A 22,764-nucleotide genomic window follows, 5' to 3' on the forward strand; every position below is an offset into this window, starting at 1 on the left:
CCCCCCCCCCGGCGATGGAGGGCGGACGACGACGCTAAGATGAATCCCGAACCCCACGGCAGCCAGCACAACGCGTCGGCACCCGCGCGCTGGGCGGCCCTGGAGCGCGCCAACTTCACCGGGCCCGCGCCGGCCCCGGGCAACGCCAGCCTGCCCCAGCTGGACGTCCCCCGGGCCATCTCGGTGGGCCTGGTGCTGGGCGCCTTCATCCTCTTCGCCATCGTGGGCAACATCCTGGTGATCCTCTCGGTGGCCTGCAACCGGCACCTGCGCACGCCCACCAACTACTTCATCGTCAACCTGGCCATCGCCGACCTGCTGCTGAGCTTCACCGTGCTGCCCTTCTCCGCCGCGCTCGAGGTGCTGGGCTACTGGGTGCTGGGCCGCGTCCTCTGCGACATCTGGGCGGCCGTGGACGTGCTGTGTTGCACGGCCTCCATCCTGAGCCTCTGCGCCATCTCCATCGACCGCTACATCGGCGTGCGCTACTCCCTGCGCTACCCCACCATGGTCACCCGCCGCAAGGCCATCCTGGCGCTCCTCAGCATCTGGGTCCTGTCCACCGTCATCTCCATCGGGCCCCTCCTGGGCTGGAAGGAGCCGGCCCCCAACGACGACAAGGAGTGCGGGGTCACCGAAGAACCCTTCTACGCGCTCTTCTCCTCCCTGGGCTCCTTCTACATCCCGCTGGCCGTCATCTTGGTCATGTACTGCCGCGTCTACGTCGTGGCCAAGAGGACCACCAAGAACCTGGAGGCGGGAGTCATGAAGGAGATGTCCAACTCCAAGGAGCTGACCCTCAGGATCCACTCCAAGAACTTTCACGAGGACGCCCTGAGCAGCACCAAGGCCAAGGGCCACAACCCCAGGAGTTCCATAGCCGTCAAACTCTTTAAGTTCTCCAGGGAAAAGAAGGCGGCTAAGACCCTGGGCATCGTGGTGGGCATGTTCATCCTGTGCTGGCTCCCCTTCTTCATCGCCCTCCCGCTTGGTGAGTCGGGGCGGGGGGGGGGGGGAATGGCGGATGGGGAGCTGGACATTTTTTTCAGATCCTGGGTTTCCTGATGCACTTCACTCTGTGAAGTTTTGATGGGGTGTGTGTGTGTGTATGTGTGTGTGTGTGTGTAAGGGGGTGGTGGTGTCGTGATTTGCACCGTCGTCCTGTGTTTGGAGATTGGGTAACGGGGTTTGTTCTACCGAGGGCTTCTGCAGGTTGGAGAGCTGGCTAAGAACCAACCCAGGTGTCAGTGGAACGCGCTAAGGTACTAGGCACTCGAACCTTGGGAGGAAAGTGTGGGGTGTGAGATGACTCACTCCAGCCAGCCTCGGTTTAATAATTAAAAAGGACACTGGGCTTGAACATCACACGCCGGCGTTCTTTCAGTAGTAACGAGGTGTGGGCCAGGACCGGCGTCACTAACGCAGCATACCAAACAGTTTGTAGTTGCTGCAGACCGGGCAGCGGCGCCGGGGAAGCAGGGAGCCAGCTCCCGGGCGGGCAGGCGGCAGCGGCGTTCATTCAGCAATCCCAGGGCTCGCACACGGCTTTGCAGAGGCTGCAGCGTCTCGTTCTCGGTGAATCAGAGCGTTTGCACACCACACCGCCTCCACAGGGGCCCCTCGCTTCCGAGCGAGGCACTGGACAGGGGAGATGAGTGGAGGTGGTCACAGAGCCCCAGCTTTTAACCCCAGCATGCTCCTAACTCTGGCCATTTGTCAAATGTCCAGAATTCAGTTGTACTTGACCCTCGCCTTCAGCTATAAGACACCGAACCCTGGCAAGCAGGAACTCAGTGCGTCCTTCTCCATGTGCCCATCTGGTTTTGTTTGGTGGTCCTTACGAGCCGAATTCTCCAAAAGGCTACCAGATTTCTTCTAAGGGAGAAGGCAAGGTTCTGGGTTAGGAAGGAAACCCGGAGGAGGATACAGTGAGATGTTGTGACATGTTTGGGAAACCCTTGTCCCTTCTCCGAGGCTCTGATCTGCTTTGATTGATCCTCCGGTCCCTGAGGGACACTAAAGCAAATGAATGGAGGGAGGGCTCGTGACACTCTCCTGTGCCGTGGGATCGTAGGATCGGGAAGGGTGAGAGACGAAGCGGCGGAGGGCAGTACCCACCACAGACCACGAACACCTGCAGTCCTTGCCTGGGTCTCAGGCGTAACCAAACCCCCTCAAGCAATGAACGTTCTCCACTCGTGCCGCATTCAAGAGAAAACAGTGAATGGAAAGGGAAGCAAACTAGTGTCAGGAGTCTCCATTTAAAAAAAAAAGAAAAGAAACAAACGAAGCTGTTTAACCTACTCTGCCTGTGATCTTTTCTGAGGCAAGTGTGTAAGTGGATGCCATTCAGAAATATTTCCCAGTAGTGCAAAGGATGCAAAGTTCTGCCTCGGGGAAAACACTTCCCACTGCAGAGCCCTTCTTCCAAGGACTCGGGGTCCTTCTGCTGGTGATTGGTTGGGTTAATGGTGGATGACGGACAGTTTGTGCTGCATGCGTGCCATGGCAGCAGTCCTGGTCGTATGAAGAAGGGGTGTGTTCTCTTATCAGCCACATTGCTCCTCTGGGATCTCAGTTTCTTCATCTACAGAATGGGGCTAATTCGGATTTGCGTAGGAATGGGTCAGCACCAGAAGGTGCTCCGTGAAAGCGAGCTATGGGTACAAACCCCAACCAAGCCCCTGGGGATAACTGTATTTTCTCCTCCTCGGCTTTCCGTGCCAATCCCAAGCCTGGTATAAAAGGCTCCAAAGAGAGCTGCCATCTTCCTCCCCATTTCCCTGTGGCCCTGCCCTCCAGCCCACAGAGGCTCCGACCAGAGCGAGTCCCGGAAGGAACAGGCCCGGGGGGAGGAAGAAGCGGTCAGAGGGGTCGGCTTTGCCTCTAGGGTGCAGGGGACAGAGCCCCAGGCACAGGCAGGAGGCTTCCAGAGGTGGAAATGGAAAGGATGTTGCACGGGTGGACAGGAGTGCCCAAGCCCTGGACTTGGTCTTCCATTGGCTCTGTGACCCCACAGAGGCTGCAGTACCTCTCTGAGCTCCAGATCTCCTGTCTGAAAAGAAGGCTGAACTAGATCAAGGGATACCAAACACTTTTCATATAAGTATCAGAGAAGACTTGTGAAACCTGACGTGGGTGTGTTGTTGTGTTTTTTTTTAATATAACTAAGGGTGTCCCACCAGTGGATTTGGTGAATCAGATACATTCTCAATATCTGAATGTGTAACCAGCTCCAAGGTGAATCTGAAGTGGTGACCCACAGGCCAGGCCGTGCGGAGCACTGGGTCAGAGCATCTCCTGTGTGGAGGTGAAGGCTGCAAATGAGGCAAAGCTTACACACACACACACACACACACACACACACACACACACACACACACACAGAGTTTCTCCCCTTTCTATCCACACCTTAAGGAACCCTCCCTTGGTTTCCATGTAAAAGTCAGGAGAAGCCGGGTCCCCAGGGCTCACACCTGTACTTCTAGCTCCACAGGAGGTTGAGAGCTGAAGATTGTGGTTCAAAGCCAGCCCAGGCAGGAAAACCCCAAAAGACTCCTATCTCCAATGAACCACCAGAAAACCAGCAGTGGCGCTGTGGCTCAAATGGTAGAGCGCTACCTTGAGTGAAAACACTCAGGGCCAGCGCCCAGGCCCAGGGTTCAAGCCCATGGCCAGGAAAAAAAAGGATCAAGAGGTTCTTTTCTCTCCTGATACTCTTCTCTGTGGGAGTGGGGGTGGGGGGGTGTTTGCGTACCCACACACGTGCACCCACACCCCCTAGGCCTTGGCCCTAATTTGGCACCTGGACGCTGTCCCTGAGCTCTTGTGCTCAAGTCTACTGCTCTACCAATTTAGCCACAGCTCCACCTCTGGATTTTGGGTGGCTCATTGGAGATGAGAGCCTCGTAGCCGTTCCTGCCCGGGCCGGTTTCCCACCGCTATCTGCAGACGTCAGCCTCCTGAGTGACTAAGATGACACATAGGAGCCACCCATGCCCGGCTCTAGAAACCTTCCTTCTCCACACCCGCCAGGGCAAGCCTTCTCTGCCTATCCATGTCCCCGTCTCCTGGGGACCTTCTTCTACCTTGTCATGGAGCTGGTTGCTGCCACGTTCTTCTTTGTAAACCCAGAAGCCTTGGGCTTAGGAGAGCCTCCAAAAGGAAGTCAAGAGACCAACCAGAGAAAGGCGCATCACAAGTACTCTGTTACTGATTTAGGAAGAGAATCCTTGCAAAATGGAGACGTGGGGTTCTGTTTCCTCTGAGTTTCAATAACACCCAAGTCCAAATGGCATAGGGTACAACAGTAGGTCCCTCTGGAATCCGAAGAAGGCTCCAGACTCGAAATTTTCCATCCACTCTCTTCCCTGGGAAAGGGGGCGAAAGCAGATCTGGGGAAAGGCGGTGTTTGGCAAGCAAGACGCGCAGACACGAACCCCTTCCGGTGGGGGCTAGATGCCCAGGTGCCTGGGTGGTACCGGATTTCATCGCTGTGTTTGTTTTCTCCAGAGGAGAGAAGGGTTGGGATTCCTTCTGGAAAGGAGGGGAACATATCCATACCCCCGACAGGTCCTGCGCAGGGGCTCCGTTTGTTTTCCTTCCTCCCTTATTTTTATTTTTCAGGGTGGGGTTGGGTTCCCTGCGGAGCAGGGGCCTCTGGGCTGGGGCTGGGTGCTTCCCACCTGTGTGCGACACCCCTCAACCCCTTCCCACCCTTGCCCTATAGTCTGAGCCCGAGTTGCAGCAGCAGGAACCAGTGCTCACTTACCCAGGAGCAGGGGTGGACTCCATCAAACAAGGACCTCTTTATCTGGCCCCTGGAAGACGGCCAGGAAGGGAGGGGAAACAATTGGAATAGAATATGGCAGTATTGCTCCTCTGCCAGCCATGGGTGAGATGTGAGAGAGAATCTTCAGCTGGCTAGTAGTACAAGAGAGACCCGACTCCGCCCGCCTGGCCTGGCCAGGCTCTCAAGAGGTGGCCGGGCTTCTGCGAGATGGGTAACCCCGGTTGGGGAGGGGCGGGGGAAGGAGGTGACTGGCAAAGGGGCGGGGGGGGGGTGGGTAAGGCAGGAAGTGCTGGGCAGCCAACTGGTGTCTGGGCCTAGTGAGTTGTTTAGAAAACACTGGAACCTTGCCTTGCTCCCAATCTTTCTTCCGTCTTTTAAAATGCTGAAAAGGCATCAGGAAAGCCATTCTTGAACGAACTGCTTTTCCCCTTCAAATAAATGAAGGTCAATTTCAAAGAAACACTTGTGTTCTCCATGGTACCGAGGAAACTGCTCTCTCCCTTGGCTTGATTTCCTGACCCTCTTATTCCGATGGGGCCTGAGGAAATTCCAACATGCCCCAAACACAAGGAGGGGTCAGGGTCTCAGAGACAATCCAGAACAGAACACCCACCCCCACCCCCACCCGTATTCATCCCCAGATCCAAGGTTTCAAAGCTCAAATAGTTTAGGTTACACACACACACACACACACACACACACACACACACACACACACACACGCCTGCCAAGCCAAGCAAACAGCCAAGCAGGGTTACTTTTTGCACGTGGAGAATCCTTTCTGACAGATGGAAACTTCTTACTTACTGACTTAAAATACATCCGCCCATTGGCCACGCACTTCACGAAGACTCGCTAAAGCACCTACTGGGTGCCAGGCTCCGGACTAGGCGCTAGTGCTGTTGAACCAGAAACAAAGCTGGCCCCGTGCACGGATAGCTAAGCGTGTGCCCTGGGCCAGGCCTTCTCCCGAGCCTCCTGCCAACACGACCTCACTCACTGTGGCAGAACTGCCCTGCCCGGCAGGCAAGCAACTGTTCTCTCTTCACCCGTACGTGCAAGGAGACTCTGAGACACGAGATGCTGGCCCCAGGTCACCCAGCCAGTAGGCCATGTGGCCAAACGTTGAGCTCAGGTCTGCCAGAACAGGCCATACCTGTTCCACGGCACCTAGGAGAGGCCTGGCCATTCCCGCTCGCGAGAGCAACCAGCTGTCCTAGCAAATGTCCTCCAGGAAATGCACGGCCACCCTGCCAAGTTCAGCTGCCTCCATGGACAAACCACAGACAGCCCTGAATGCAGCCCAGCCCGTGTCCTGACGGGCTCAGAGCAAGATCTGCCCCGCTCCCGCAGGGCGGGTGCTTTATCAGCCCCCAATCCAGAGGAAAGGGGCGGGCAGGGGTGGGGGGAGGGCGGGCCCTGGGCCTCATTCTAGGGGTGTGAGTCCGCGTCTTTAGCCGTGCATTTGTTCGCCGAGTATAGATTGATGGAGGAGCCGCTATTATGTGCAAGCATTTTCCTGGAGACAAAGTAGTGAGCGAAATCGTTGTGTTCCGTGTGATTGACTTCTGGTGGGGAACACAGATTCTTTGAGAATCACCGAATCCAGTCCGGGCGCCGGTGGCTCCCGCCTGTCCTCCCAGCTACTCAGGAAGGCTGAGATCTGAGGGTCAGGGTTCCAAGCCAGCCCTGGCAGGAAGGCCCGTGAGACTCTCGTCTCTAACCACTAGAAAGCCAAAAGGGGAGCTGTGGCTTAAAATGGCCCAGTGCTAGCCTTGAGGGGAACGAGCTCCGGACAGCGCCCAGACCCCGCCTCTAGACTCCTTGGATCCCATTCTCTTGTGGTGGGACCGAGAATCGTGATCGTTGACCCCTTTTCCCGGGGATTCCTGCGCCGTCCGCGTGGGGCACCCCGGCGTGGCCTGCAGGGCGCCAAGAAGGCTCAGACGAGCTTCCACAAGCCAGAGGCGCCCCCCCCCCCCCACCGCACCCGGGCCCCCCCCCCCGCCAGTCCACGTGGATGCAGCCTAAGCGGCTTTGGGGCGGTTATTTGGTGGTGAGAGTCTCACGGACGTTCCTGCCCGGGCTGGTTTCAAACCTCCATCTTCAGATTCCAGCCTCCCGAGTAGCTGGAATTACAGGTATTAAGCCACAGGAGCCCTGCGGATTTAATTTGGTTTTAATCAAACTCATTCTGTCTCTCCTGGAGCAAGATAACCCCACACTGCCATGTGGGAATATGTTCAGCGTCTCGGCTTAGGCCTTGCACAGTGTCGTCTCTGAGTCCACACGCCTTCCAGACGACATTCACCCCCACCCCACACACGCGCGGCACCCCAACAGAACGGCCTCTCTTCCTCGCTAGGTCACAGGACAGGTGCATTGGCACCGTGGGAAAGAAGGGTGCTGGAACTTTCCTTTGCAGTGACTGACCAGTGCCGACGACCTAGCTGTACAGAAAGCAAAGACTGCAAACCTCACACACCCCCATGAGGTCGATCGCTCAGCACTGCCAAGACGGCACGGTGGTCTCCGCCCGTCGTAGCTTAATAGACTGCATGGCTGGAAGTGGTCTAGCGGTCTCGGGCCGCTCTCTGTGCCTTGTGGGGAGGGGGGGGGGGCGGGGGGGACTGGCGAAGAGGGGGAGACCCAAGCTCGCCCCATTGTAGGGCAAAGATGGGGGGTGTGGGGCCTGCCCGCCATCCCGGCCACGTGGCAAGTGTAAAAACCCTACTCAAAAAAATAACCACACGCAGAAAGACTGCAGGTGTGCCGCAAGGGGTGGAGCCTCTGCCTGGCAAACACGAGGCTTTGAGTTCAAACCCACCCACCCCCCCGCAACGAGATGATTCCTATAACACCCCCAAATCGCTTGCTAATAAAAGTGTCGCCCCATCCCGAAACCCAGAGCGAAGTGTGCTTACATATGGAGGACATCCAGCAGCTCCCCCGTTTCAAGTCGTACCCGGAGACAGGGCAGAGAGAGACGGCAGGCAGCACCCACAGGCCGGACCATCCCGAGGAAGAGCCTTCCTGGGGGGGCGGGGGGGGCTGCAGCGGCCACGTGTGCCTTGTGGGGTGCAGGAGTTCTTACCGGCGTTGGTAGGCAGTTTCTCCACCGAGTTCTCCCCATCTGCTTCGCCTGCCCCGAGTGCCTGCCCTGGGGTTTGGAGCTGAGGGGGAGGGAGAGGGTGGTGGGCAGGATGGGGGGGGGACTCGTAGGGAGGGCGTGTGTGGGGAGGGCAGGACTTGGTCCCCGCCTCAACCCGGGGTCAGCCCGGCGGGCAGGGAAATCTCTTAGGACCGTCGAGGGTCCTGACCGTGTGCAGACAGCGGGTGGAGCGCCTCTCCCAGCCCGCAGGCGCGAACGAGAGGCGCAGAATGCTCTAGAACACACCGACGGACCCCTCCTCTCAGGGCCCCACTGGAGTCTTTTCCGGGGTGCAGTGTGTCCCCACAGCGTCTTACTCCCTCTTGCCGTTCCCTCTTGCCTCCTGGAATGAATCTGGGGGTTCGGCTTTGCACGCGTGTGGAAATCCCTTGGCGTAGAGACGGAGCTTAGCACCCCACTCGGGCCCACGAGGTCAAAATGAGCCAAGGGCGGGCCAAGCTCGCCGCCATTTGTAGGCTCGTACCACCGGCCCGGTGCTGGGCAGGGAGCCAGGGTGGCAAGTGGTCAGGGAGGAGGAGGAGGGGGAGGGGGAGAGGAGGGGGAGGGGGAGGAGGGGAGGGGGAGGGGAGGGGAGGGGGAGAGGAGGGGGAGGGGGAGGAGGGGGAAGGGGGAGGAGGGGGAAGGGGGAGGGGAGGGGGAAGGAGGGGGAGGAGGGGGAGGGGGGAGGAGGAGGGCAGACCGTGCCCCCCTGTAACCGTGCTCAGCACTTGGAGGCTCTCCCCGGTTGTCCCATCGGCTACTCTGGGAATCTCATGAAGCCATCCTCGCGGTAAAGGGAAACGTAGAAAGCGAACCAGTTACACTGAAAGGCAGTCGCTCCGTCGAGAAAGAAATTTATTGTAGCGTTAAAAACAAAAGTCGCCCCTTAATATACTAAATCAACCCGCTGTGGGAACGAGTGAAATAGATCATGGCCGTCACTTTGAGGAGGTGACAGGTGGAACTATTTCACGCTCTCTTCGAGGACTGGGGTGGGGTGCGGTAAATCTGACTTGGTGGGGACAGACCCCTGCGGGCTGGCCCGTGTCTGGCTGCCTGCGTTTGGCAAATGGTCAGCCAAAGGTTGGGTTTGGGTTTGGTTTGAAGTATTTTTACTTCCCCCGTCCAAGTTCACAGATGCCAGCCTAAGAACCTGGCCTTAGCGCACTTGCGGGGAGTGAGACTTTCTAGACTCGTTTTCTTTAAAGAAATAAATAAATGAGATCGTCTCCGGAGCACCAGGAACGCAGACCATGCCGTGCTTTATAACTTGCATGTTGTTTACATCAACTTGTTCGTTATAAAGTGATGACTATAGACTTGATTGAATCAGAAGGAAGAAAAACAAGAAGAAATGTTCTTCTGACCTTTCCTGGCCCCAAATTTACATGCATTCAATTCTTTTTCCTTTTCCTCCAGCAGGCAGTAGTTACCAGAGCTCTCGTGTACCCTTCCAGAAGCATGGCATATGCGTGTACGTGAATGTATCCGGTTGGGTACCGCACAGGGCTAGCCGCCCATTCTCTTTTATCTTCTAGCAGAGTCCCTTATGAGCACTTCGGTGTTCCTCTTTCAGACACACGTGACAGGCCTGAGATCCACTTCGGGAATTCCTGTCCTCTTTTTTCACAGTTGCATAGTAATCCATTTTCCTGGAGCGTCCTGTTTGACTTACCAGTTTCTCAAGGGATTGCTGTTTTAAGTTACTTCTATATGTTTCACTGCTATAAAGAATACCCCAGCGAATAGTGCGTGTGTAAGCGACGCGTGTGTGTGCTCACGTACTCGAGACATGACCCCACACAGAGAATGACCCCTCATCTCTACCCCTCAAGCAGCTAGGATTACAAGCTTGAGGCACTGTGTCTGGCCCGTGGTCGCATTTTTTATGTGTGTTTGTGTGCTGGTCCAGGGGCTTGAACTCGGGATCTGGGTGGTGTCCCTGAGTTTTTATTGCTCAAGGCAAACACTCTACCACTTGAACCACAGCACCACTTCTGGCCTTTTTTTTTTTTTTTTTTTTTTTTGGCCATTAGATTGAGGTAAGAACCTTACGGATGATCCTGCCCTTGGCTGGCTTCGAACCACAATCTTCACATCTCAGCCTCCTGAGTAGCTAGGATGACAGACGTGAGCCACCACACTTGGCCCACAGTTATATTTTTTGAGCTATTAACTTAGCTACCTTGAGGGGTAGAATGGAAATTATTAACCTTTCTTTTTTCTTCGCGTGATCTGTATTTTGTAATGTGTTGCAAGAAACAAATACTCTATTTGCAATTAAGAACACCAAATGAAGAGGATGTAATAGAATGCAAATTAGGTTCCAGTAGAATTGTAGTGGGGTTATTACACCGCCGTATGATTTTGGAGGAGAAACTGTGACTGGCCACGGCAAGTAACGGCTGCTGTGTTTGATTTTTCGTCTGATTTCGCTCATATCCTGCTTTCTGCTCACCAGCCCTACCACACTGAGAAGGTAGTTTGGCCCCTTCTGCTGCCCGTACGTAGCCTGCAGAGAATTCCCCGCCCTTCCTCTAGCTGACAGTGGTGAGGGAGTTAAAAGACGTGATTGTGCTTGCTTGTGTCTCACGAAATCGTCCTGGATGGAGGCGGCATTGTTGAACAGGTTTCAAATAACGAGTCTTCTCCTTGTCCATTTGCCTTCCATTCTTGCCTGTGGTAAACACTGTACCACAGATAGTTTCCCTTTATCGCCCGTGCCTTCATCTGCCCTTCAGGACTTCCTCGGGGGAAAGATAAACTCGTGGTTGTCAGGGGCCAGTGGCTCACGCCTGTCATCCCAGCTACTCAGGAGGCTGAGATCTGAGGATCACGGTTCAAAGCCAGCCTGGGCAGAAAAATCCATGAGATGTTTATCTCCACGGATATACCAAAATAAAAAAAAAAAAAGGAAGCGGCTCAAGGGGTAGAGCACTAGCCTTGAGCAACAGAAGCCAGGCCATGAGTTCAATCCCTAGGGCTGGCACCGAAAAAACAGAAAGCCTTATGAGCTCAAGGGGTAAAACACCTGGGTATAGTACCAAAAAAGCCATAAAGCATTTAGATAAAGGGGAAGATCTCAAGCATAAACTGCCCACTGCCCCACTGGGAAGGGTGTAGCGATTTGCTCCTGGAGGCCTGGGGTCTGAGAAGGGTCCCACATCTGGCTCCCACTCTACTCCCCCCCACAAACACCCCACAAGGCACCAACCACCCCATCACCAGGGAGCCGGGGGAGGCAAAGGAAAAACAGTGTGTAAACAGGCTTGATCTCCCCCCCCCCCCCCCCGCCCAAGATCCACCCCTGTGGCTCTGAGCTGTGTCTACACCCAACAACCCAGCTTCAACCTAGCACCGGGCTGGGAAGGTGGCCTCGCGGTAGAGCGCTTGCCTGGCAGGCGTGAAGCCCTGGGGTTCCATTCCTCGGCACCCCAGACGCAGACAAGGCCGGAAGTGGCGCTGTGGGCAGCGCGGCCGGCACCGGCTATGTTTCGACCGGGGCGTGGTCCCAACCCTGCCTTTCAGCCGCAGACGTGAGGTTGCTCCTGGAAGATGCCAGCCTCGCGCGTCCAGAGTGCTCTCCAGTGCCACTCTGGGAGAAAGGACCTGGTCCCCCTCGCGCCGACGCTTGCCGGGAAAGGGGCTTTCTGAAGACGAAGGCGAGGAGCCCTCTTTGCTCCGGGAGGGCTCTTCATCTTGACCTTGAACTGCTCATCTGGAGGGAGAGGCCGAGTTATTTTCGGATGATGCTAAATCTAGAGGTGTTAGGAGCAGGGACAGGCAGGGACGAGGTGAACTTTGACCCAGTGGGCCAGGGCAGCCCCCTGAGTCGGGAGTTAGCGAAGTCTCACCAAGAAAGCTTGTTCTGACGCCTGTCTCCATCACTGGCGGAATCCCCTATTCTTTCCTTCTCTCAAAAATCTTTCTTTTCGGGGCTGGGGATATGACCTAGTGGCTAGAGAGCTTGCCTCGTATACATGAGGCCCTGGGTTCGATTCCCCAGTACCACATATACAGAAAACGGCCAGAAGTGGCGCTGTGGCTCAAGTGGCAGAGTGCTAGCCTTGAGCAAAAAGAAGCCAGAGACAGTGCTCAGGCCCTGAGTTCAAGCCCCAGGACTGGCCAAAAAAAAATCTTTCTTTTCTTTCTTTTTCCCTTTCTTTGGTCCTTTCTCCCCCCCCACCCCCCACCCCGCTGCCCGCCCAGTACTTGGATTTGAACTCTGGGCCTCCACGTACTCCGCAGACACTCTCCCCTCCCATTGCCCAGCTCTTTTTGCTTTACTGTTTTTTGCTTCAGGTAGGGTCTCACGTTTCCCGGCCAGGCTAGCCTGTACCTTGGGGTTCCTACTTAGGCCTCCTCGCCACTGAGATCACAGGTAGGAGCCGTGATTCCTCTTGGGATTGGAGGCATGGTGACCCCTGCCCCTGGACACGCCCCCTTTAGCTGATTCCCCCGCCCTCTCCCCAGGGGACACCACCTTTGGCTCTCCCCGACTCCCGTGGGAGTGACATGGAAATCAGTCCGAGTCAGATCTGAGATCAATGGCATGAAATGAGATTCTTCTTGTAGAACAGGAGCTCCGGGCCAGGGCTGACTTTGCCCTCCAGAGTACGCTGGGTCCCGTCGGGAGACTTCTTCATCGCGGGGCTGGCTGTGTGCTATCTTTGCGGGGGGGGGGGGGGGCTGAAGAAGGGGGTGCTGCTACCCATGCCATGGTATGCAGGGTCCCCCACCCCCGCCCCAGGAACACGCTCAACGGCCCCTTGTACGGCCAGCACAGACGCGCACGCCCCGTTCATGGGTCGCCATTCCCCACGACAGAAAGGGTGATCGGAGGCGTGCCTCCGAGAGTCTAACTTGTTCAATCAAAACTTTTCCTAAAAAAACGTGAAATCGGAGCCTAAGACATGAACTGGCTGTTTTCCCTCAAAAGCAGCTCCTTCCTCTCCGCGGCAAATAAATTGAATCAGCACTTTCGGCCACAAGATGGGCTCGTTTAAACCGCAACGATTCCTTCAAGCTAAACAAGTTCCAGAGGTTGGCCTGGCAATGAGTAAATAAATAAGGCGTCGTAATTAAGAGGACATTTGTGGGGGAGGGACCCCGGTTCACCCGGACTGGCTCTCGGGGGCTTGGGAAACCGCAGGATTAGGGCAGAAAAGGAGGAGGAGGGGGAGGAGGAGGGGGAGGAGGAGGAGGAGGAGGAGGAGGAGGAGGAGGAGGAGGAGGAGGAGAGGAGGGGGAGGAGGAGGAGGGGGAGGAGGAGGAGGAGGAGGAGGAGGAGGAGGAGGAGGAGGATGCCAGAACTCCTGTGTTGCTGGTTCACCCTGGCCCAAGGGAGAGCCAGGAACCCCATCTGGGAGCCTTTGCTGCTCAGAGAGCACCCCAGATGACCGGCGGCCCCAGTAGGTCCCCAAGTACACCCGAACCAGCAGTGGCAACTGTCACTGGCATCCGTGGGAGTTGGATGACCGTTCTTGGGCCCCAGCCCAGAATAATCAAATCAGAACCTGGAGCTGCAGCCGGGCTGTCTGGGTTCCCCCCAGATCATACTGGGGCACACACAAGTTTGAGGAGCAGCCAGTGGCTCACCCCTGTATTCCTAGCTACTAAGGAAGATGAGATCTGAGGATCACAGTTCAAAGTCAGCCCAGGCAGGACAGTCTGTGAGACTTAACAACCAAAAAGCCTGAAGTGGAGCTGTGGGTCAAGTGGTAGAGTGCTAGTGTTGAACCACAACACCACCAAAAAAAAAATAATAATAAATCAGGGACAGAACCCAGGCCCTGAGTTCAAGCCCCAGGACTGGCACAAACATTAAAGGAAGTTTGAAGAAGGGCTGGGGCAATCCCTCCACCCCCGTGTCTGTCCCCTGCTGTGGCAGATCGCTCTCCCTGTGTTGGATGCATTTTCTTTTCATTTTTACAACTCAGATATGAGGAAGACAATGTTATGTCCGGGACGAGAGCAATTTAACAACTTGAGCGGAGCCAGAACTGCAGGAAAGAGCTTAGAAGCAGCATCTGTTCCACGGAGGTAGGCCTGATTCGTAGCCTACCTAGGGGGCCTAACCTAAGGTCACATTTTGTGTCCTACCTAGGGTCACATTGCTCAGCTGTAAATCAGTTCTGATAAAACATCCCCATCGAGATTGTCCCGAGAATGATATGGGAGAACAGCTAGGAGCCAGCTAGCCCAGTCCCCGGTACACAGCAGAGACTAACTCAGTTGGTTTTCCTCCATTCTGCCCTATGTATCAACAGCTCTCAAAGCCATGAGATCTGGGAAAGATTCTCTGACAGTCCTGTGTATTTATGTATTGACCAATTAGCTAAGATGATGAGCTGGTCTTCCGGGAGGGGTTGATTCATAATCATGGTGGTGGTTGTTGTTGTTTGTATGTTTGTCTCCAAAAGAATATTTGCATTGTAACCAGTTGCCTTTCCTCTTGGGAATTTTGCAGCCACTATTAGTGATGAGAGTGTTATATACATATATATAGTTATACACACACACATATATATGTATATATATATCTTTAAGGCCACAATTGGCTTTGAAAGGAAAGAGGGAAAGCCTCCTCTCCCCCCCCTCCCCCCCTACAAACATCTGGATTTCCAGCTAGGTGTGAACAGTGCAAAAAAAAAAAAATAGGAGACAAATCAAAAACGAATAGGTCGCTTGCCAACATTTAATACAATTCCTTGGGATCTGCGTCGTTGAATGTAATAAGGCTTTATTAGAAAGTGGTTATAACCACTAATAAGACCCTAATTAAATTAGCTTTCACTGGGCAAGCTGCTTGCTAGCTCCAGGTTTGGTTATTAGCTGCCGGTGGCCTGGCTGGAAGGTCTCAGTGATGCCTGGAAAGCAGGTCGAGCTTGGCAACGGCGAGCCCCTCCGCCTTTGGGGGGCAGCCAGCCCTGTCCTCCTCAGCTCGCCCCGGAATCACGGTGGTGGTGGAAGTTCCTCCTTAGTAGGTAAGGAAGGAGGAAAGGCAGTGTCCCTTGGCGGCGGAGGGCACGAGTGGCACTTCCAGCCCCCCTGTGCTGAATGTCTGATGGGGAGTGGAAGCCGATGGCGGGCGGTGGGATGGGCTCTGCGGACGGGCACCGAGGGGACACGCCGGGCTGGACCAGCACCACCCTGGGCCTCTGTGTCCCCACCACCGAGCTGGCTGTGCGAAACGTAACCTTCACCCCCCCCCCCAGGACGAGCGCAGCTCTTCCCGTTGTACAGTTAAGAAGATCAAGGCTGGGGAAGGGAGGATGACCTCCCCCAGGGCTTTGGGCTCACCGCTGACAGCGCTGAGCTCACCGCTGCCTCTGTCTGCTGCTTCTCTTCATCTCCGTGTCCTTTATCTCCACCAAAACAGCCTCCTCTGCGCCTTTCTTCCTCCGGCCTGCGGTCCGCGGATGGAAAATGTTGGCTCTCCACACTTGTTTCCTGCAGTTCGCTCTATTTCTTCCAGGGCTTTTCATTTTCTTTCTTTTCTTTTCTTTTTTTTAAATACACCGGCACTCCAATTAACACTAAAACTATTCATAAATGAAATGGGGGACCTGGCTTGGGCGCTGCTTCTTTTCAGCAAGCATGGGGCTCTTGAAGCCTGATGAAGTTTGATGCTTACTGTAAATCCAGGGAAGAAATGAACGCGCACAATTAAATTCACCTCAGCCTAGAGTCAGGCCACGTGACCAACCTAAGAGCGCCATTGCTGCACCTGCTAGCTGTCACGGAAGCCAAGCAGCCAGCGGTGAGCCTCACGACCACAGGACATGACAGGCGAGAGCAGGTCCTGTCTTGTAGCTTTCTAGAAACTCCTGGGCCCTCGAGCTGGTGCTTGGACGTTGCGTCACGAGGGGAACTGAGCTGATCAGTTGTATGGCCATGGCCTAATTCGTAAGCTACCGGTTTCACAGGGATTAAACTTGGGATCCTGGCGCACACCAACTTTCATCCTGCAGCCCCAGAGTTCCTAGAGTCCTGGAGGACAGTGTAGGGGGTGTGTGTGTGTGTGTGTATGTGTGTGTGTGTGTACTAGGACTTGAACTCGTGGCCCCCGAGTACTGTCTCTTAGCTTTTTCTCTCAAGGCTGGTGTTCCGCCACCTCTTGAGCCGCAGCTCTACTTCTAGATTTTTTGTTTGTTTGTTTGTTTGTGTTGCCAGTCCTGGGGCTTGGACTCAGGGCCTGAGCACTGTCCCTGGCTTCTTTTTGCTCAAGGCTAGCACTCTGCCACCTGAGCCACAGCGCCACTTCTGGCCATTTTCCATATATGTGGTGCTGGGGAATCGAACCCAGGGCTTCGTGTATACGAGGCAAGCACTCTTGCCACTAGGCCATATCCCCAGCCCCTACTTCCAGATTTGTGATGGTTCATTGGAGATAAGAGTCCCACGGGCTTTTCCTGCCCAGGCTGGCTTTGAACTGGGATCCTCGGATCTCAGCCTCCTGAGATCACCACCAGTGCTCAGCTTGCAGATGGCTTCGTGAAAGGCCTTCAGGGGAGGAAGACCTACTTTCCTGCGCATGTCCCCAGCCACCCACAGAAAGTACTTTACCTCCTGACCTCGGGGTTCGTACCCTTGCCCTCAGGAAGCAGAGGCAAGAAGATCGAGACCAGGACGACGGGCAACTTAGCAGCTTGTCTCCAAACACAGAATCTTTAAAAAACATTTCCATTTGAGTTCCTCAGTATTTCCAACAAGGAAAGACAGATGGGACAGCTCTTGCTTTCAACATGAAGAGAAAGGAATCTTTCTAAAAACGGTCACTCGGGGACTGGAGGGCGTGGCTCAAGTGGTAGAGCACCTGCCTGCAAGTGCAAGTTCCTGGGTTCAAATCTCAGTGTGCCAGGGTTGGGGAGGGGGGAGGGAGCCGTGCGGAAGAAATTACCACTCAAAGCCACAGTGTGGGCTGGGCACCCGCAGTTCACACCTGTAACCCCAACTCCTGCCTAACCTTCCAGGGGTTCTTGGATGCCATTTCCAGGGGGCAGATAATGTCCCCACCGCATGGGAGTGAAAACTGAAAAGGCAGAACGAATAAACCCCCATCTTCAAACGTGAGTGTTGACCGGATTCTTTTAGCCGAAGGGACTGGGATAAAATATCCAGGCTCCCCGCTCCACCTCCTCGGATGCGGGGGACGTGAACCACCCGACGGGACTCACACCAGCTCGGTCCGCCCCTGACTCAGTCCTCCGTGGCGACACGCGGAACTGTGGCTGCAGCGTGAGACCTGACCACCCCGCACCGTGGCTTCCGACATCTCCACGTCCTGCTTCTCAGACGCCCTCCATTCTCAGCAAGGATAACTGGAAGGACTGGAGGAGAGAGCGGGTGTGAACCTAGTGCCTGATGACGCCGTGGAACCAGTGGCTCTGCTCGCTGTCATCCTCCATAGCGTGGGCTCTGGACCCTAGCATCAGCCCATTGGCCCCAAAGATCCTGTATTTGTGGGACACGTTCATGACCTCATTCCTGGGTTAGGAGGCAAAGGAAAAATGGAAAAACCTCGAAGGGAGTTTCCACATTCAAAGGATTTTTTTTTTTTTTACAAAGTTTCTAAAGCGTTTGTCAAAAGCTGACGGAATTCACAACTCCTACAAGATTTTCTGGGTTTTATTGAGCCAGACTGTTTTCCGATGGGGAAAACGTGGCTTGGCTGGAGGTTATAACCGAATGTTCCTCACAACAAAACCACCTTGGAAAAAATAATAATAATTTCCGGCCTAGTTATGAGCTGAGCAAAATGGTTTCACCACCTCCTTCTCCGCCTGAGGTCCTGGCGTGCCTGATGCTATTTTTTCATGATAAGTCAAATCAAATGTATAATCCTCAAGCCTCAGAAAGACGGGCCCAGTGGGGGTCCAACCTGCTCAGTACCGGCCGTAGTGACCGGGCAGTCCACGGTGTGGGTCCCCTCCGCCGGCTCACGACCCCACGCCCCCCACCCAAGCTAAGGAATCTGTTCAGAATAAGAAAGTTTTGCAGTAAAGGATCCTGATCCTATTGGGGGTCACAGGCCATAGGCTACTGGGCTTTTTTTTTTTTTTTTTTTTTTTTGGCCAGTCCTGGGCCTTGAACTCAGGGCCTGAGCACTGTCCCTGGCTTCTTTTTGCTCAAGGCTAGCACTGTGCCGCTTGAGCCACAGCGCCCCTTCTGCCTTTTTCTGTCTATGTGGTGCTGAGGAATCGAACCCAGGGCTTCCTGCATGTTAGGCAAGCGCTCTACCGCTAAGCCACATTCCCAGCCCTGCCGGGCTTAACAATAAAGCTTCATTTCTAGGTGCTGGTCCCCTAACCTGTAGGGGGCCCTGGGGCTGCTGTCCACCCAAGTCTGCGTGGCTTCACGGCCCACGCAAGGACCACCCCACCGTTGAATGCGGGCATTCCGCGCACTTAAATAGGGAGCCCTCCACTCCCGTTTCCTGCATGGAAGTCAGGAAGTGTGTGTGTGTGTGTGTGTGTGTGTGTGTGTGTGTGTGTGTGTGTGTACTTAACTCTGTTAGGCTAAAATAAATCCTAAAACTTCCCCCGAAATGCAATGGAATGAAATAATAGGATGTAAGAAAGTTGGCTGAGGGTGGGTGGGGCAGCTCACCCCTGTAATCCCAGCCGGTCAGGAGGGGAAGAACGGGCGGATCCTGGTTTGAGATCAGCCCGGAGGGAGAGGGAGGGAGAGGGAGGGAGAGGGAGGGAGAGGGAGGGAGAGGAAGGCAGCAAGACCCCCCCCCCAAGCAAGCTGGATCCTGGTGATACACCGCTGTAATCTCGGCTGTGGGTTGCTGTCTGAAGCTGGCTGCACACCATATTCTGCCTCCCCCTCCCCCCCCCCCTGTGAGCTGCGTGGGTTCAAGTCCTTCGGTGGGATTTGAGCACACGGGGGTAGGAGCAAAACAACAACAACAAAAAGGCAGAGTAGAACAGAGTGGGTTCCAGGAACCCACATTTCCCGCCGTGCTCTCCTGGCTGCCTTGGGGAGCCCTCCCCCCCCCCTTCCCCAGGACGGGGTCTGACTGGGTGCCCGGGCGGGGTGGGGGGGGACCTGCCTAAGAGGCTTTGCACCGTGCCTGATGGCTTTCCAGCCCAGGGCGGCAGCCGGCGCCGGGGGAGGGGAGGGGGGAGGGACGGGAGTCTTTCTGGGCTCCACGCTGCCCCCGTGTGGTGGGGAGCGGGCAGAACAGCCGCGAGGAGCAGGGGCGAGGTGGAGGAGAGCCACGTCCATCTTCCCCCACGCTCGGGAAGGTCGAGGGCGGCAGGACGCTGAAGGGAAGGGAAGGGGAAACTGAGGCAAGAAGCACTAATACACACAGGCTTCCCCCCCCCCCCGCCCCGTGAAACGTCTAGTCTATCCCGCGACCTACAAGAGTCCCAGTTGGTTCATTTGCTTCCCGTCCACGAATGCAGAGGCCTCCCTCGGGGTCTCCCCGAGGAAGCTGGTATTCGTCGCTGCTTTACTGATGAGGACCTGCGACTTGGTGCCTTCCGTCTGTCTCAGTAAGAAAACGGAGGGGGCCAGGTGCGATTGCACACATCCGTATTCTCAACACAGGGGAAGTTGAGGCAGGAGGATTGCAAGTCCAATCCAGCTCAACCTGGACTACACAGAACAAGTTCAAGGAGCCGACCGAGGAAGAGGCAGAGTAGGGTGGAAGGGGATCGTCACCCAGAGCTTTGGGGGGGTGGGGGGGGGGTGGCAGGGGGTTAGAGGGATTACCATGCTGGGGTTTGCAGGAGGAAAAAAGAAAATGGAGTGGAAGTAGGCCCAAGAATAATGTCACCCCCTCACCTATCAGACGTGGGGGGCTTGACCAGGCTGAAGGAGACCAGGATGGTAGCTCACGCCTGTAATCCCAGCGGCTCAAGGGGTAGAGCACCTGCCCAGCAAGTGCAAGGTCCTGGATTCAAACACCAGTCCTGTCAAAGGAAAAAGGAGAGGGGGAAGGAGGGAGAAGGAGCTACTGATTCCCACGGGGGGAATTTATTCTGCAGAGACGCTGAACATTCGAAACGCGAGGCTTTCTATTGACGCGTTTTGCAACAGCTAAAAACCCAAAAATGACCCAGTGGAGTAGCACAAAAGACAGTGTTAACCAAACTGCTGTCCACCTAGACATTAGGATATAATGCAGCCCGGGAGGGGGGCGAGAGAGAGAGAGCCCACACCCACACGTGGGAAAAGGATCTTAGAACACAATTTCGGGAACGGTATGTGCAGTATGACCCCCATTTAGAAAAATCTAGAAGGATGAAAGCAAAGTTAAGTCTGGTCCCTAGAGTTTTAGCAGAGAATTTTCACTCCTTTATAGATTTTTTTTTCTGGTAATATGTAATTTTTAAACTCAGCATGCATCATTTTTGTAATAAAAAAAAATATACAAATCTTGGAGAGGAAAAGAAAAATAAATGAAAATAGATTCCCCGCCCCCCTCCCGGGGAGGAGGAATTTGTAGTCTGGGTGGCGAGCAAGGATCGTGGCAGGCCTGGGATAGCAATATTAACAATAAGATAACCAAAAGCTGCTAGCACGGTCTTAGGAGTGCAGAATAAAGAAGCCAGTAGGGCTGGGGGGCCTGGCTCAAGTGGTAGCGCATCTGCCTAACAAGCACAGGGTGGGGAGTTCAAACCCCAGTACAGCGACACACACACAAAAAATGGACCCAGTCTGGCTTGGGTGGGTTGGTAGAAACAGACGTCTTGAGGGCCGGTCTATATTTGGTAGTTGAGTCTTTGTCTCCTTCAGGTTTGTATCCCGGGATCAAACCAACTGTGGATTTAAAATGTTGGGGGTGGGGAATTGCACCTGTATTGAACAGTCGCGGGCTCTTTCCTGTCTTATTTCATAAGAACCCCGGTATAGCGGCTACTTATATAACCCCTTGCCTTGCATCTGGTACTGTGCGAGATCTAGAGACGATTTAGAGTACATGGTGGGATGGATGGGTGTCACTGTGCAGGAGAGATTCGAGCATCTACAGAGTTTGATATCCTCAGGCACTCCCCGGACCCTCTCCTGCTGATACAGAGATCCTGGGGTTTGAACCCCCAACTTTGCTTTTGCTAGGCAGACGCTCTACCGCTGGAGCCACTCGCTTTTACAGAGGGGGAACTTGAGGCCGAGAGGACTAACTAACAGCAAGTCCCTACAGAGAAGCGCTGATGCTAGTCCCGGCTCCTCCCCAAGCTCTGTTCCTGACTCTCAGCCACACTGCCGAAATTCCCTGAGGCAAAAACGGTCTTTTATTCCTCAGGTGACAAAACAGCTTATGGAGTTCAAACCCAGAACATAAACGTCCAGGAGAAAAGTCGCCCCCACCCCCTGACCTGGGCCCTGGTTGGGTTCTTCATAGGAAAAGGAAGGCCGAGGTTCACTCAAATGGAGATGAAGAAGAGCCTCCGGCTGGCAGCCACAGTCCCAGCTACTTGGGAGGCTGAGATCAGGAGGATCACAATCTGAGGCCAGCCCAGACAAAAAGCGAGGGTGACTGCATCCCGGTGGAAAGAGCCGGGCATGGGCGGACTCGGCTGTCTTTCCCACTCCGTGGGGAGGCCCAAAATCGGAGCCAGGAAGAGGAGACGGGAATATGGAAGTGTGCATACCTCGGGCTAGGACACAGGGCTTGAAGGCACAAGAATGCTCTTCACACTATAGTCCCATATGTACCTCTACACGCTACAGGTGTGTACATAGAACACTGTATGGCCGTATGGAACACCACGACCACGTAGGAGCGGAAATGTCTTTCCAGCTGCGCGCGGCTCACACCTGCAGTCCCGAGGCCGGAGGGCTGAGACTGGACTCCATCTGGAGACCCTGTCTCGACTCATGGTAATTTAATTAATGTTGTTTTCCAGCATCTCAGGATTATGCTCATTTTTTTAAAAAAAAAGTTGTTTTTTTTTTGCTTTTTGGTATTTTTCTCTTGTTTCCCAGAAGACCGCTACTGATTGCATCTTTTTATGTAAAATCACATTTTGTATTGAAATTGAATTTTGTTGAAATCCCAGCCGCTTACCCTGTCCAAGCCCTCGATTGCCTTTTATTTAAAATGGAAATTGTTTCTAATTGGATAGGAACATGTTTTTGGATCTCGACTCAGAGCAAGGAGTTAATGGTGTTTCTGGATCATAACTGCTCGTCATCCTCAATCTGTGCCAGGCTCTCTGATTTCGCTGATTTATTTCCTTTTAATCCCATTTCCTAGCCCCTGCGTCCGTCTGCCCAGCCCCTCGGCACGCGTTCTGTGTTTAATGTTGGTCTTTTAATTTGAGAATGTTTTTAAAACACGCATATGGTCGTTTGGCAAGTTACTTAGCATAAATCCCATGCTGTTTCCCACTTTTTTTTTCCCCATAAAGTGTGATGTAGTTAGAATTTCTTTATGTGAGGGGATTTGAACTCATGGCTTTAGGCACGCTACCCTTTTGGCTTTAGTGGGTTTTTTTTTTTTTTTAATAGGATCCAAAATGAGACGGTGGTCTTGCTGACCTTCCCCCCATTGCTAGAAGGGCGGTGCTTCCAGCGGCTGGGATTACTGGGATGCCACCCCACGGGGCAAGGGCGATGTATCTGAGGTCGCCCCGAGTGCTGACTGTCCTGGCTGTCCCTGCCCCGTGGAGAGCCCACAAACCACGCAGTGTGAGCCTCCTCCCGCGCGTCCCTGCACAGACTGCGCCCAGAGCCTTCTCCAGAACGTGTGCCTGGCTCCTGGCATCCCTGCCCCTCGCTGCCCAGCTTCCTGCCGCTGAGCCCCCTAATGAGCACAGTGGGGTGCGGTTTTCATCCCAGCCGGGAGGCGAGCCTCAGTAGG

The 22,764-nt window shown here is 54.6% G+C and overlaps 1 protein-coding gene and 1 long non-coding RNA gene across 2 annotated transcripts in view; one reads left to right on the forward strand and one right to left on the reverse strand.

Annotated features, from left to right (window-relative positions):
* Adra1b (adrenoceptor alpha 1B) overlaps window positions 1-22,764 on the forward strand; it is a 24,581-nt gene continuing 1,817 nt past the window's right edge. The window contains exon 1 of the mRNA XM_048334034.1: window positions 1-991. Coding sequence (XP_048189991.1) covers window positions 40-991 — 952 coding nt within the window. The 5' untranslated portion in view covers window positions 1-39. The remainder of the gene's footprint in view (window positions 992-22,764) is intronic.
* LOC125341906 overlaps window positions 18,046-22,764 on the reverse strand; it is a 22,730-nt gene continuing 18,011 nt past the window's right edge. The window contains exon 3 of the long non-coding RNA XR_007209104.1: window positions 18,046-18,079. This is a non-coding gene — a long non-coding RNA (uncharacterized LOC125341906). The remainder of the gene's footprint in view (window positions 18,080-22,764) is intronic.

The sequence above is a fragment of the Perognathus longimembris genome, chromosome 25 (genome assembly GCF_023159225.1).
Source record: "Perognathus longimembris pacificus isolate PPM17 chromosome 25, ASM2315922v1, whole genome shotgun sequence".
In the NCBI taxonomy this organism is placed as follows: Eukaryota; Metazoa; Chordata; class Mammalia; order Rodentia; family Heteromyidae; genus Perognathus; species Perognathus longimembris.